The sequence below is a fragment of the Pygocentrus nattereri genome, chromosome 12 (assembly GCF_015220715.1).
Source record: "Pygocentrus nattereri isolate fPygNat1 chromosome 12, fPygNat1.pri, whole genome shotgun sequence".
In the NCBI taxonomy this organism is placed as follows: Eukaryota; Metazoa; Chordata; class Actinopteri; order Characiformes; family Serrasalmidae; genus Pygocentrus; species Pygocentrus nattereri.
In genome coordinates this window covers 36,606,972-36,619,193 of record NC_051222.1, presented here as the reverse complement: position 1 = coordinate 36,619,193, position 12,222 = coordinate 36,606,972, and the positions used below count along the sequence as shown (strand labels likewise).

Here is a 12,222-nt window from a genome sequence, read left to right as displayed (position 1 = left end):
AATTCACTTAATCTTTTCCATAGACTGTTTATAAGTACAAAAATAATGCCGTTCTCAACATAATACATGAAATACATGACATTTTCCGTTTTAAACATTTCCTTTCTTCCTTCCTCTTTTACATACTTTTTTACTTATTTATAACACAGTGCATTTACTTGCTAAAGGGCAATTCTTTTAACTACTCTTATGAATTGTACCATCCGTACTCAACCATAGTATGTACATATGTATAAGCTCAATTCAAACACTGCAGATACATCCAAAAGTAGTTTGAATAATATATACACAGAACACTCTGAATAAACTGTAAATGCTGTATAAAATACAACTAACTGCTAAGAAACAACCATATTATTCCAAATCAGAGAGAGATTGTTTTTAGATGCCATTAATAAAACAACTAGAAATATGTTAAATTTTAATGGGAGACGCGTGTGGTCTAGTTTACCAAGACATTTGCTGCTAGCTTCAACCAGTTACCCTCGGTGTTCTAACCTCAAAACAGGAGCTTACATCTCAACGTAACGATTATTTTATCAAACTTTATCACATAAAACCAGGTTGCCTTACCCTTTGCGTGGGTTTTATGGGGTTTTTGAAGGGTTATTTCACATTACTAACCTGAAAACAGGACAAAGGGATCAGACAAAGGCGTCAGCTTTCACTGCTTCGGAGTTCTCTGCAGCTATGAGAGAACTTCAGCCGCGCAAGTAAACACAGTCGCCACGTAACACTGCCCCCTACTGTCGCTGAATAAGTACAACACGTAAGTTTTTTTTTAAGCAAGGATCTGCAGCACGTAAGTGGTAAAAGTCCCTATGTAAATAATAAAAATATGATCACGTTTTCTTCCAAATAAAAACACAATCCTCAACACATTTTAGAAAAATAAAGAAAATAGCAAAGTATATAAAACATAGGCAAACATTAACCAACAAAAATGTGACCACACTTTTGTGGGCGTCACACGCTCCCAGACAAAAATAAATGGGTCCCACCATTTACCAATTACAATGTTTCTCAATCTAAATTCTGTCCTTGTTCTTTGAAAGTGTCTTTAGCAAGCAAGTGTAAAAGGTGCCATGTATGATAGGGGATTTAAAGGTGCAGGATACCCATAAGGCATGTATGTGAGTGGGGGATAACAAGTAGGGTATGGGTGTAGTGCATAGGCAGGTGCTGGGTTATGCGTCAGTGAGTGTGGGAACTGAGTGGCATGAGGTAGAGTGTAGGCAGGTGAGTACAGGCTGGTGTTAGCTTTTGCTGAGTTAACCCTAGCATAGGTTTGCACTGATGGCTGACCGAGAGACTCGTACGTGAAAACCTGCTTAGGTCTCCTATCTCGAGCTGACCTTCTAATCTCTCGTTGGGTGTCTGCCAAAGGTGGGGTTAGCTGCTGCTCCTCGTGGACAGATTCTAAATCCTCATATTCAGCCTCCTCCCCAGACCCATCGAAAACCGGTGTGTGTTCGTCTGTTTTTTCTCTTTCTATCTCATCCTGTCTTACAGGCATCATAGATGGACTTTCCCGAGCTCTGGTGGACTGATGGTTGTAGACTACGGCAGGCTTCCTTTCTGTTGCTCCCGCTGGTATCCTCAGCCAATAACCTCCAATGTTTGAACCATCATCAGAATCAGTATCCAGACTGTCTTCTAAACCTGTTGGTTCTGGCGGCTCCTTGGTTCTGGTTTGACCTTTCTGTTGCTGTGTTTTTCTCTTAGGGACATGTTCTTTTGGATGTGGGGAAGCCTCAACTGGCAGGTCATTAACCAACAATAAAAGATTGCGGTGGAGCGTTCTTGTTTTTTGTTTATCTCCAGCTTCAGGATACACTACATACACTGGGTTATTTGCAAACTGTTCTTTTACAATATAAATGGCCTTCTCCCAGTATGACCTCAGTTTTCCCGGCCCTCCACGTTCACTAAGGTTCCTGACCAGAACTCTATCCCCAGGTTGTAATGTCACCCCTCTCACTTTTGTGTCATAGAGTAACTTTCCTCTGGCACTGGACTTTTTGCTATTCTCACTGGCAATTTGATAAGCCTCCCGCATCCGTCTAGCCCACTTTCTTGCATACCCTTTCGGTAAATCTGGTTCTGTTTCTTCCACCAACCCAAACACCAGGTCCACTGGCAACCGCGGATGGCGACCAAAAAGAAGAAAATGAGGTGAAAAACCAGTCGACTCATGCCTAGTACAATTATAGGCATGTACGACTTGGGGGAGATGATCCTTCCACCTCTCCTTTTCCCGGTCCGTTAAAGTTCTTAGCATCTGGAGTATTGTTCGATTAACCCTTTCGGCTGGATTGCCCTGTGGATGGTAGGGTGATGTTCTTGAATGGCGGATACCAGACAGCTGTTGAAGAGTGTGAAATAATTCGTTCTCAAACTCACGCCCTTGGTCGTGATGTATCTTTGATGGATACCCAAAGCGGGGTATAAAATCATTAAACAGGTGCTCTGCAGCTGTCTTTCCACTCTTGTTTCTTGTAGGATACGTCTGCACAAACCTGGTGAAATGGTCAATCACCATTAATATGTACTCATAACCACCTTTACTGGTCTCTAGATGTAAATAGTCAATGCACACTAGCTCGAGAGGAAAATTTGATGTGATGCTGCCCATGGGAGCTCGGACGTGAGCCACTGGCTTCTTTGACTTTATACATGGACATCTCTTAGTGATGTAGTCCTCGATCTCTCTTGCCATGAAGGGCCAGTAGAACCTTTCCCTTGCTAGATGCAGTACCTTTTCTGTGCCAACATGAGACATTTCATTATGAAGTTGTTTTAAAACGAAGTCCCTGTATTTGGCTGGGAGTACTAGCTGCTTCCTTTCATTCACTCGCTGGTAGAGAAGTCCATTTTCCAGGCAAAGTTTGCGCCATTCATGGAATAGCTTCTTTGTTGTTCCCCTGGCTGCTCTGCGCATCCCCTCAGTCAGTGGTGTGTCTGTTTCTTTTAGCTTTATCACCTCACTAATAGCCTCATCTGCTCGTTGTGCTCCTACAAGCTCATCATAGTTAATCAGAGACAAATGGTCACAAGATGGGAGAGGGGCGTCTTGGGAGGAAATATTGAGGGCTGCAACCCAGGGTACATCTTTTTGCTTCGCCACTCTGCTTCCATCCCAAACAGCATGTACCACATCCTTGGAAATCTCATTGGTGCAGGACTTGGCATAGTTTTCAATGTCTAATGGGACTCGTGACAACATATCAGCATCGAGGTTAGACTTCCCTGGCCGATATTTTATCTCAAAACGGAAATCTGAGAGCTCCCCAACCCACCGATGACCCACCGCATTTAGCTTACCAGTACTCATGACATACGTCAACGGATTGTTGTCTGTGTATACTGTAAAGTGCGGTGCGTAGTACAAGTAATCCCTAAACTTTTCGCACACAGCCCATTTTAAGGCAAGGAACTCTAGTTTCCCACTGTGCAGATGGTAGTTACGCTCGGCTGCTGTTAGTGTCCTAGACCCATATCCGATGACTCTCAATTTACCATCCTGTAGCTGATAAAGAATGGCACCCAGACCCTGGTCTGAGGCATCTGTATGTAACACAAAGGGCGTGTTGAAATCAGGGTACGCTAATACAGGGGGATTCATTAAAAGAGCAGTAAGTTGTTCAAGGGCTTGCTGGTACTCACTTCTCCAGTCTACTAGTGTTCTGGAAGGCAACTGTGGGCCTTTGTTCTTACACCGCACTGGAACTGCCTGGTCTGGCTTGTTTTGGAGAAGCTCATAGATAGGCTTTGCTATTCTTGAAAAGTCCTGGATATAAGACCGATAATAGCCTAGGAACCCAGTAAGCTTCCTAACATCTCCCACCGTCTGTGGTGTTTTGCTAGCTAACAACTGCACTGCCTCCAGATCTTTGGGATCCACCCTCACTCCCTCAGCTGACACAAGGCGACCCACGTACCTGACTTCACGCTGAAACATTTCACATTTCTCGGGTCTTAGCTTCACCCCGTGGCGTTGTAGGGCTTGCAGAACTTTCCGGACAGCTTCTACATGTTCATCAAATGTTTTTGCATAGCAAAGAACATCGTCGAGATATGGGATGCAGCAATCATCTCTCAACTGCCCCAGCATTTCCTCCATACTCCGCTGGAATGCTGCAGGAGCATTTGAAAGTCCAAAAGGGATACGGACCCACTCATACTGTCCCCATGGAGTAATGAAGGCAGTAAGATGTTGGGATCCTTTGGCGATGAAGCCCTGATGGTAGGCTTTTCCCTGGTCCAGAATACTGAACCAGGAATAACCACCCAGCGTGTCAGTCAAGTCTTGTATCCTAGGCAGCGGATGTCGGTCAGGAATGGTCTTTTGGTTTAGGAGACGATAATCAATGCATAAACGAAGAGTCCCGTCTTTCTTACGAACACAAACCACTGGAGCAGAGAAGGATGACTTTGATTTTACAATCCAACCTTTCATTAACAGCTCCTGGATATACTCCTTTACTTCCTTAAACAACGGTTTAGGGACCGAGGAATATGCTCTCTGGACTGGAATATCGTCTTTGAGGGTGATCGACATCTGCAAACTAGGAATGCATCCGATATCATTAGTATCTCTAGCAAAAGCTGCCGATTCCTCCCACAGCATCTTCTTGGCTTTTACCTGTTGTTCATCACTAAGGTGGCCGAGGTCAACAGGAGGCTGCCACAAGGGTAGACTAGCTTCAGCTGACGATGACACTGCAGCACTGCTGACTCGTGATTTGACCTTCGATTTCTCAACTGTATCCATCTCAATGACTCTTGTTACCGTTTGGACAGTACCGAGGGCTGTCTTTCTTGGCAGAGTAATGGCATGTTTTGTACTATTTTTCACTGGTATAGCAACATTTGGTCTCTTTGAATTGTGTATTTGCAGCAGGCCCTCACCAACATCTAACTCTATGAGTTGTGCATTGTCTGCATCGGGCTCAAAAAGAATATAGGTGTCTGATGGATCAACACTCACTGGGACCTGACACTTGACCCAAGTTACTTGGCCTGCTGGGATAACAGTGTCATATGTACCAATCCGCAAATGTCCATGCTGCATAGACTGCTTCCCTGCTTTGATAAAACTCACTAGCAGCTCTGCCTTCTCAGTCGGTATTGTGACTGCCTTAGAAAGGAGAGAAGTGAGGATCGGATCTGATTTCACTGGATGGCTATGTATCACTTCCTCTAGCACATTAAATCCCAGTAGCGGCTGCTCAAGAGGAATACTACTAACGAGAAAGGGCACAATTATTGACTCTGAGAAGCCCCTAACTTCCCCCAAGCTGACAGTGATGAGTATCCAGCCATCAAAGGGTAAAACATCTCCATTCACTGCATGAACCTCCAGTTCTTCCTTGTCATCAAATACTTCACTGAGTGGCCTAACAACAGTGCCTGGTAAATGCTTCTCCATCCAGCCCCTATCAATCATACTAACTTGAGCCCCTGTATCCAGTAGGGCTTTAACTGCTACACCATTTAAACTACATTGTGTGAGAGCCTTTTCCCCTACAAATTTGGCTAACCGCTCACCCCTATGGGTGGGTAAAGACAGAGAAGGTGGAGGGGATAACTGACTTTGCTGGTCCTTCTTTGGTATGAACTTTTCACTTACTGGCTTAGGCTTCATACTACTCAGGCACCTGATATGACTCTCAGAAGTATGGCATGAACACAGCTGGGACTGAGGGTGGAACCCGGTCACTGCTTGTCCCCCGGCAGAGACCGGCTCCAGTTTTCCTGACGCTTCGGCTTTTTGAGACATCCCATTGCTCTGTGGCCCTCTTCACCACACCAGAAACAATGAGTGCAATCAGAACGGTTCTGCTCAACACATCTGGCACAGCTATATGATCTTCCTTTCCTTTGGTCCACTTTGTTTAAGCAATGCTGGCATGAGGATTCTGCTAGTTGGGTTTGTGGAGGTTTCTGCATCAGTTCCACTATGTTCATCAGCTTTTCAACCTTTTCTGTTAACTGCTGGAGCATGTCTACTTGGGGTTTTCTGTCTGAACTTTCTTTCTTTATGCTTTGTTCTTGTACAGCTGCGACTTCAACCCGTGTGTTATGCATGTTTGCTTGTCTCTGCCTCACAACTGGTCCAAGCCGCCTCTGTCTCTCATTTTCATCATTTGTTATTCTCATCATTTGTTTTAAGATAGCTTCATCTGTCACATTGCAATCCAAGAGCAGTGGTTTAAGCTCCCGACGTATATCATCATGCTTATGCCCAAGACCCTGATATACTGTGTGCAGAAAGATATCTTGGACTGTGCTCGCACTGTATTTCACATCTGGGTCAGCATATTTGGAAGAGAACAAAATCTTCTGCTTAAGCCCTATTACTCGGTACAAGAACTGTTGTGGTGTTTCACTATCATGTTGCTTAGTGCACATGAGCTCTTGGAATAGTTCCATATTACTCTGTCCGCCTAAGTGGGATTGCAAGAAACCTTTGAGCTCATCAACAGTTAAATCGTCCTTGTGCATCAACATGTCCTTGAAATTTCCAGACCTGATAACTCTAAGTACACCTCTCACTATTTCAACATCACTGAACTGTTCCCTAATGCCTTCCTCAATCTGCCTACAAATGTTGTTGTAGCTTATATCTGAGCCCTGATCACCGATCTGTCCACCCTGAATCTTAAATTCTCTGCGCTGGAGCAATGAAAGATCACGAAGGGGAACTACTCTCTCATGTGTCCTGTGGGACTGTGGTTCAGCCAAACAACTACTATGGGCAACATTGGATTGTGAAGTGGGCTGAGGTGGGGAAAGTGAGGGTGAGGTGTGTGTTGGGGTAGGAGTAGTCATGTACTGTAGAACCTTCTGACTAAGCTCAGCATAGCTAGAAAGCATTTTCTGCAGATTAGCATCAGTGTCTGGTGCAGCATTTACAGTAGCAACTGTGGTTGGATGGACCAAATTAGTGGACGATGCAGGATTAGCAAAGCTAGTTGTAGCTGTGTGGTTGATATTAGTGTTAGAAGCACTTCTCACCATATTATCAGCATCTCTGTTATCCTGACTTCCGGTAATGCTCAAATCAAGCTCAAAATCTGGCAGTGCATCACGTGTCTCAGACGTTCCCCCTACACCAACTTTGCATACACTTGAATGACTCTGAATAATGTTGTTAACAACATCATTAAACTGTAACAAGTGTGCCATACCTGCATCTTCAGACTCTAGCAAAGTTTCACTGTTCATGAAAGCCTCAATGTACTCAAAGCAGCTTTCCTCCTGTCCCACCTCAAGCATTGACAAGTCTTTCCCCGGCACTGGACCGACACCCTTTGCAAGCTGGAAAAGTTCCTCAGACGTGAGCGTGAGCAGACTCTTCTTGATTGTCCACACCAAGCTTTTCCTCTCACTACTCGCCATGGCTTTCCCCTCTTTCACACTCGGTCACCAGTCCTGGAATCCTTATCACTCTTGGGTCTTGATCTCTCTTTCTGCATACAGTTCAAGCTTCCATTACTCACAAGTGCTCAGAACAGCGAAGACAGAGTCTCCTGGTTATGGTTGAAATCACCATTGCCAAACTGCATGTAGCCCGACATCTCTTGTCCAGTAGCAGGTCAACAGGTGTTCTGGTATCATAGTTGAAGCAGCATATCTTCTTCCACACTGCAAGTTGAACAGCAGCACCCATTCACTAATGGTCTCCTCACTCCGCAAAATGCGGTCTAGCTCCTCGCCTGAGAGTGTGGTGCTGATTCCCGTACGGGCCACCAAAAATCTGTTATGGGTACCGTGCGACGGCACCACAATAACAGTTATGTTTCCTGAAAACAGGACAAAGGGATCAGACAAAGGCGTCAGCTTTCACTGCTTCGGAGTTCTCTGCAGCTATGTTTATTGAAACATTTTTTAATCATGTGCATATGTCACTTTCCCTTTTAATTCACTTAATCTTTTCCATAGACTGTTTATAAGTACAAAAATAATGCCGTTCTCAACATAATACATGAAATACATGACATTTTCCGTTTTAAACATTTCCTTTCTTCCTTCCTCTTTTACATACTTTTTTACTTATTTATAACACAGTGCATTTACTTGCTAAAGGGCAATTCTTTTAACTACTCTTATGAATTGTACCATCCGTACTCAACCATAGTATGTACATATGTATAAGCTCAATTCAAACACTGCAGATACATCCAAAAGTAGTTTGAATAATATATACACAGAACACTCTGAATAAACTGTAAATGCTGTATAAAATACAACTAACTGCTAACAAACAACCATATTATTCCAAATCAGAGAGAGATTATTTTTAGATGCCATTAATAAAACAACTAGAAATATGTTCAATTTTAATGGGAGACGCGTGTGGTCTAGTTTACCAAGACATTTGCTGCTAGCTTCAACCAGTTACCCTCGGTGTTCTAACCTCAAAACAGGAGCTTACATCTCAACGTAACGATTATTTTATCAAACTTTATCACATAAAACCAGGTTGCCTTACCCTTTGTGTGGGTTTTATGGGGTTTTTGAAGGGTTATTTCACATTACTAACCTGAAAACAGGACAAAGGGATCAGACAAAGGCGTCAGCTTTCACTGCTTCGGAGTTCTCTGCAGCTATGAGAGAACTTCAGCCGCGCAAGTAAACACAGTCGCCACGTAACACTGCCCCCTACTGTCGCTGAATAAGTACAACACGTAAGTTTTTTTTTAAGCAAGGATCTGCAGCACGTAAGTGGTAAAAGTCCCTATGTAAATAATAAAAATATGATCACGTTTTCTTCCAAATAAAAACACAATCCTCAACACATTTTAGAAAAATAAAGAAAATAGCAAAGTATATAAAACATAGGCAAACATTAACCAACAAAAATGTGACCACACTTTTGTGGGCGTCACATCTGCTGAAAAAAAAATGTCACAACAGAGAGTTTTACTTGGGTAGGATATTTTTGCAAGATTTATTAATAGACAGTTTCAAGAAAACAGGCTTAAGATCAAACTCAGTTGATTAGTCTTACATCATTTAAGAAAAATCACAAAATCAAGGAAAGCAACCACAAATATCAATGAAGTCCAAAGGATTGGAGGAGGTTATTGGTTAAAAAAATCAAAAGAGATTCAGAATTCTGAGAGATTTTGATTGGCAATAATGTAAAACTTCCAGGAGGAAAGACCGTGCTCTAGAACAGCAAGTAATTTAGCTAGAATGGCCACCAGGGGGGTGACCAGGAGTTACCATAGCAGTATTCTCTTGATGGGGTGATGGGGACATCTGTAAGCCTGTACAAAGATTGTCAGGAGTGAATATGACTTGGGCCCATGGGTGGGTCCTGACCATGTAAGGGGAACATTAGTCTAATTTAGACAAAATGATATAATTTTAGTTGTTTTTCAGTATATCACATATAGTATTCAAGGATAAATAGTATCCTGTAATGATCTGTTTATATGGTTTTGAAGTTATTTGTTTTAAGATGGAAAACGCAAGATACACTTGTGGCCCGAACATCGAAAGTCATGGTTGCTGCAACTCTGAATCCTATCACCAGCGTCCTCCTTGAGCCCGGGGTAGCACACGCAGTGCTACAGTCATCGTCCCTCTCTCTATCTCAGTTCCCTCTCTGCTCTTTTTAAAGCCACTCGCACATCAGCTAAAGGTCTATAAGATGGTGATAGTGACCTCTGAAGAAGAATTATGGTTCCTCTCATTCTTTTTCACAGGGAGCTCCATCCAGGCCCTGCAAAGTCAACAACACAGCTCTTATCAAATATGCTTCAGGTGAAGTTGCATATGGAGGTCTTAAGGATAAAGGCTCATCCTTTCATGAAATAGATGAAGATGCCAATGACACATATGTGGTTCCTGATGATCTTGATGACCCGTATGCTGTAAGTAACATATTAAGGGAATTCTATTTTATTTTCTATTCTATTTTTTAAAGCTGCACAATTTAATGTTTGAGATGTAAGCAAAATCATTCGGAGTGGTTTGATGTGAAACGTTGTGTTCCAGAGAGTGTATCACACAAATATAGCCAGTTTACTTACTATCTACTGATATGTTGTTGATGTGTTTATGATACTCTGTTAAGTGTTTATTAATCATCTACAAGAACCACTCAAATAAAAATTGTAACATTCCCACATGATTTTGATAGCTTTTGTAAAATATGTCTCAGTTTCTCTCAAAGAGAGAATTTCACATCAAACTACTCTTAATGAGTTTGGTCATTATGCTATTAATGCATAATGACTTAATTATGCATACAGTTTAATTTCAATTTAATTCCCCTTTAATTCTGGTATACCCTAGCTCTTATGTTCGTACTGAGCTCTGTTGTCATATAGTCGTTATATCTGTAGTTTGCTCTCTCTTTCACTCTCTCTCTGACTTTTTCTTCCAGAATGTTAATACTGATTCTGCTGAGGTTGCCTGCATGAATCATGACAAGGATGGATCTCCTGACTATGAAAATGTATATTTCTATGTACTAAAATGCATAACAACAACAACAATAATAATAATAATAATAATAAACATCCTATTATCTTAATTTATCAGTCATGTCTGGCACACTTTTGATTCAAAAGTAAAAGTGGCTACAGTAAAGTACTGACCTATGAAAAAGAATTAGCTTAAACATTAAAACGACAAAATTATGATACAAAGTACATGACATTAACACAGTTGAGCAGAAATGTGCAGATGGTTGTAAATGCGGTTCCCTCTCTGTCTCCTCTTGTCCTGTTTAGGTCAACTGGAACAGAAAGTTGGACTGAGATTGCAGGAGTAAAACCACCGGCCATGACCTTTTCCTCAACCTCGCCTCTGACCGAACTGAAATCAGACTGGTTTGTCACCATTTCCCAGTAAAATAGGGAGCACATTTAACATAGATGGTGTTGTGGTTAAAAGTTTCCCAGTTGTTTGGAAGCTTGATGTTATTGTTGCTGCATTACTCAAGACCTTTTTCTACCTTTTCAACATTGCACTCTGTCTAGATACAGAAATATTGGTCCATACTTTTTATAAGATTAAGAGACCCTTATTACTCCCACAACGGGGAAATTCCACCTCTGCATTTAATCCATCCGTGAAGTGAAACACCACATACACACTAGTGAACACACACACTAGGGGGCAGTGAGCACACTTGCCCGGAGCGGTGGGCAGCCCTATCCACGGCGACCAGGGAGCAGTTGGGGGTTAGGTGCCTTGCTCAAGGACGCCTCAGTCATGGACTGTCGGTGCTGGGGATTGATTGGGCAACCTTCCGGTCACAGGGCCAGTTCCCTAACCTCCAGCCCATGACTACCTGTCTCATCCTGACTGCTGTAAAGTCATTTGCACCGGAATGTCCTCCAAAACCATAGCTAGATTACAGAATATTCAAAATTGCATGGCTAAATTACTTTAGCACAACAAACAAGGTGTCTCATTTCCACAACCCACACTGGATACTAGTTTCATCATGGTCTTGCCTGTTAATTTTTGTCTGAGCTACTCCATCAGGGATGTCACCTATTCAGGATTTTGTACTTCAGGAATTCACAGGATTCCTAGCCTATCCAGGATAGCACTGGATGCCCTATACTCCATCCTTACATACTGAACTCCCAGATCCTATAGTCAGGGTTTACTTGTGGTTCCAATGTTTCATCTCTCTTCGATGGGTGGTAGATCTTTCAGTGCTGAGGTGCTTAAACTCTGGAACAAAAACTCCCGCTGAGCCTCAGTAGCATCACCTCCATCTGAGCCTTCATATCCCAGTTATAGACTCACCTGTACTCTCAGTCCTGTCCATCTCATTTAGCTACTGATCTACTGCCTAGCCAGATCATGTTATATTGCTGTACTCTTCTATTGTATGTTGTGCCATTTTTTACTTCCTTATAGATGTGTTCTTTCTTTTATCTTTATTTTTTGAAAGGCATTATTTTCATTAAAAAATTAATACTTTACATTGTATGATGCATTGATGAATTCAAATATCTGCTTGTTGCTTTCAAACCATATAAACATTATTTACTTATTACAATCAGTAAAATGTGGCTCAATAAAAAAAAATATTTATTTAGTCACGTGGCTGAAATGTAAAGTGGCAGGTTCAGAAAATTCTACACCCTTTCTGACCACTTGTGTTGCGCTTTGTACCATTTATTTTATTTTCTAATGCAATGCAACTCTTAATAAAAGCCTGTGTGTTTTGTTATTCATGCTACT

At 42.1% G+C, this 12,222-nt stretch overlaps 1 protein-coding gene across 2 annotated transcripts in view; it reads left to right on the top strand.

Moving 5' to 3' along the window:
• Window positions 1-11,100, top strand: part of LOC119264731 (B-cell receptor CD22-like) — a 33,562-nt gene extending 22,462 nt beyond the window's left edge. For both annotated transcript variants that reach the window (XM_037543478.1, XM_037543477.1), the window contains exons 7-9: window positions 9,720-9,887; window positions 10,403-10,474; window positions 10,752-11,100. In XM_037543478.1, coding sequence (XP_037399375.1) covers window positions 9,720-9,887; window positions 10,403-10,474; window positions 10,752-10,778 — 267 coding nt within the window. In that variant the 3' untranslated portion in view covers window positions 10,779-11,100. The remainder of the gene's footprint in view (window positions 1-9,719; window positions 9,888-10,402; window positions 10,475-10,751) is intronic.
• The last annotated feature ends 1,122 nt before the right edge of the window (window positions 11,101-12,222 follow it).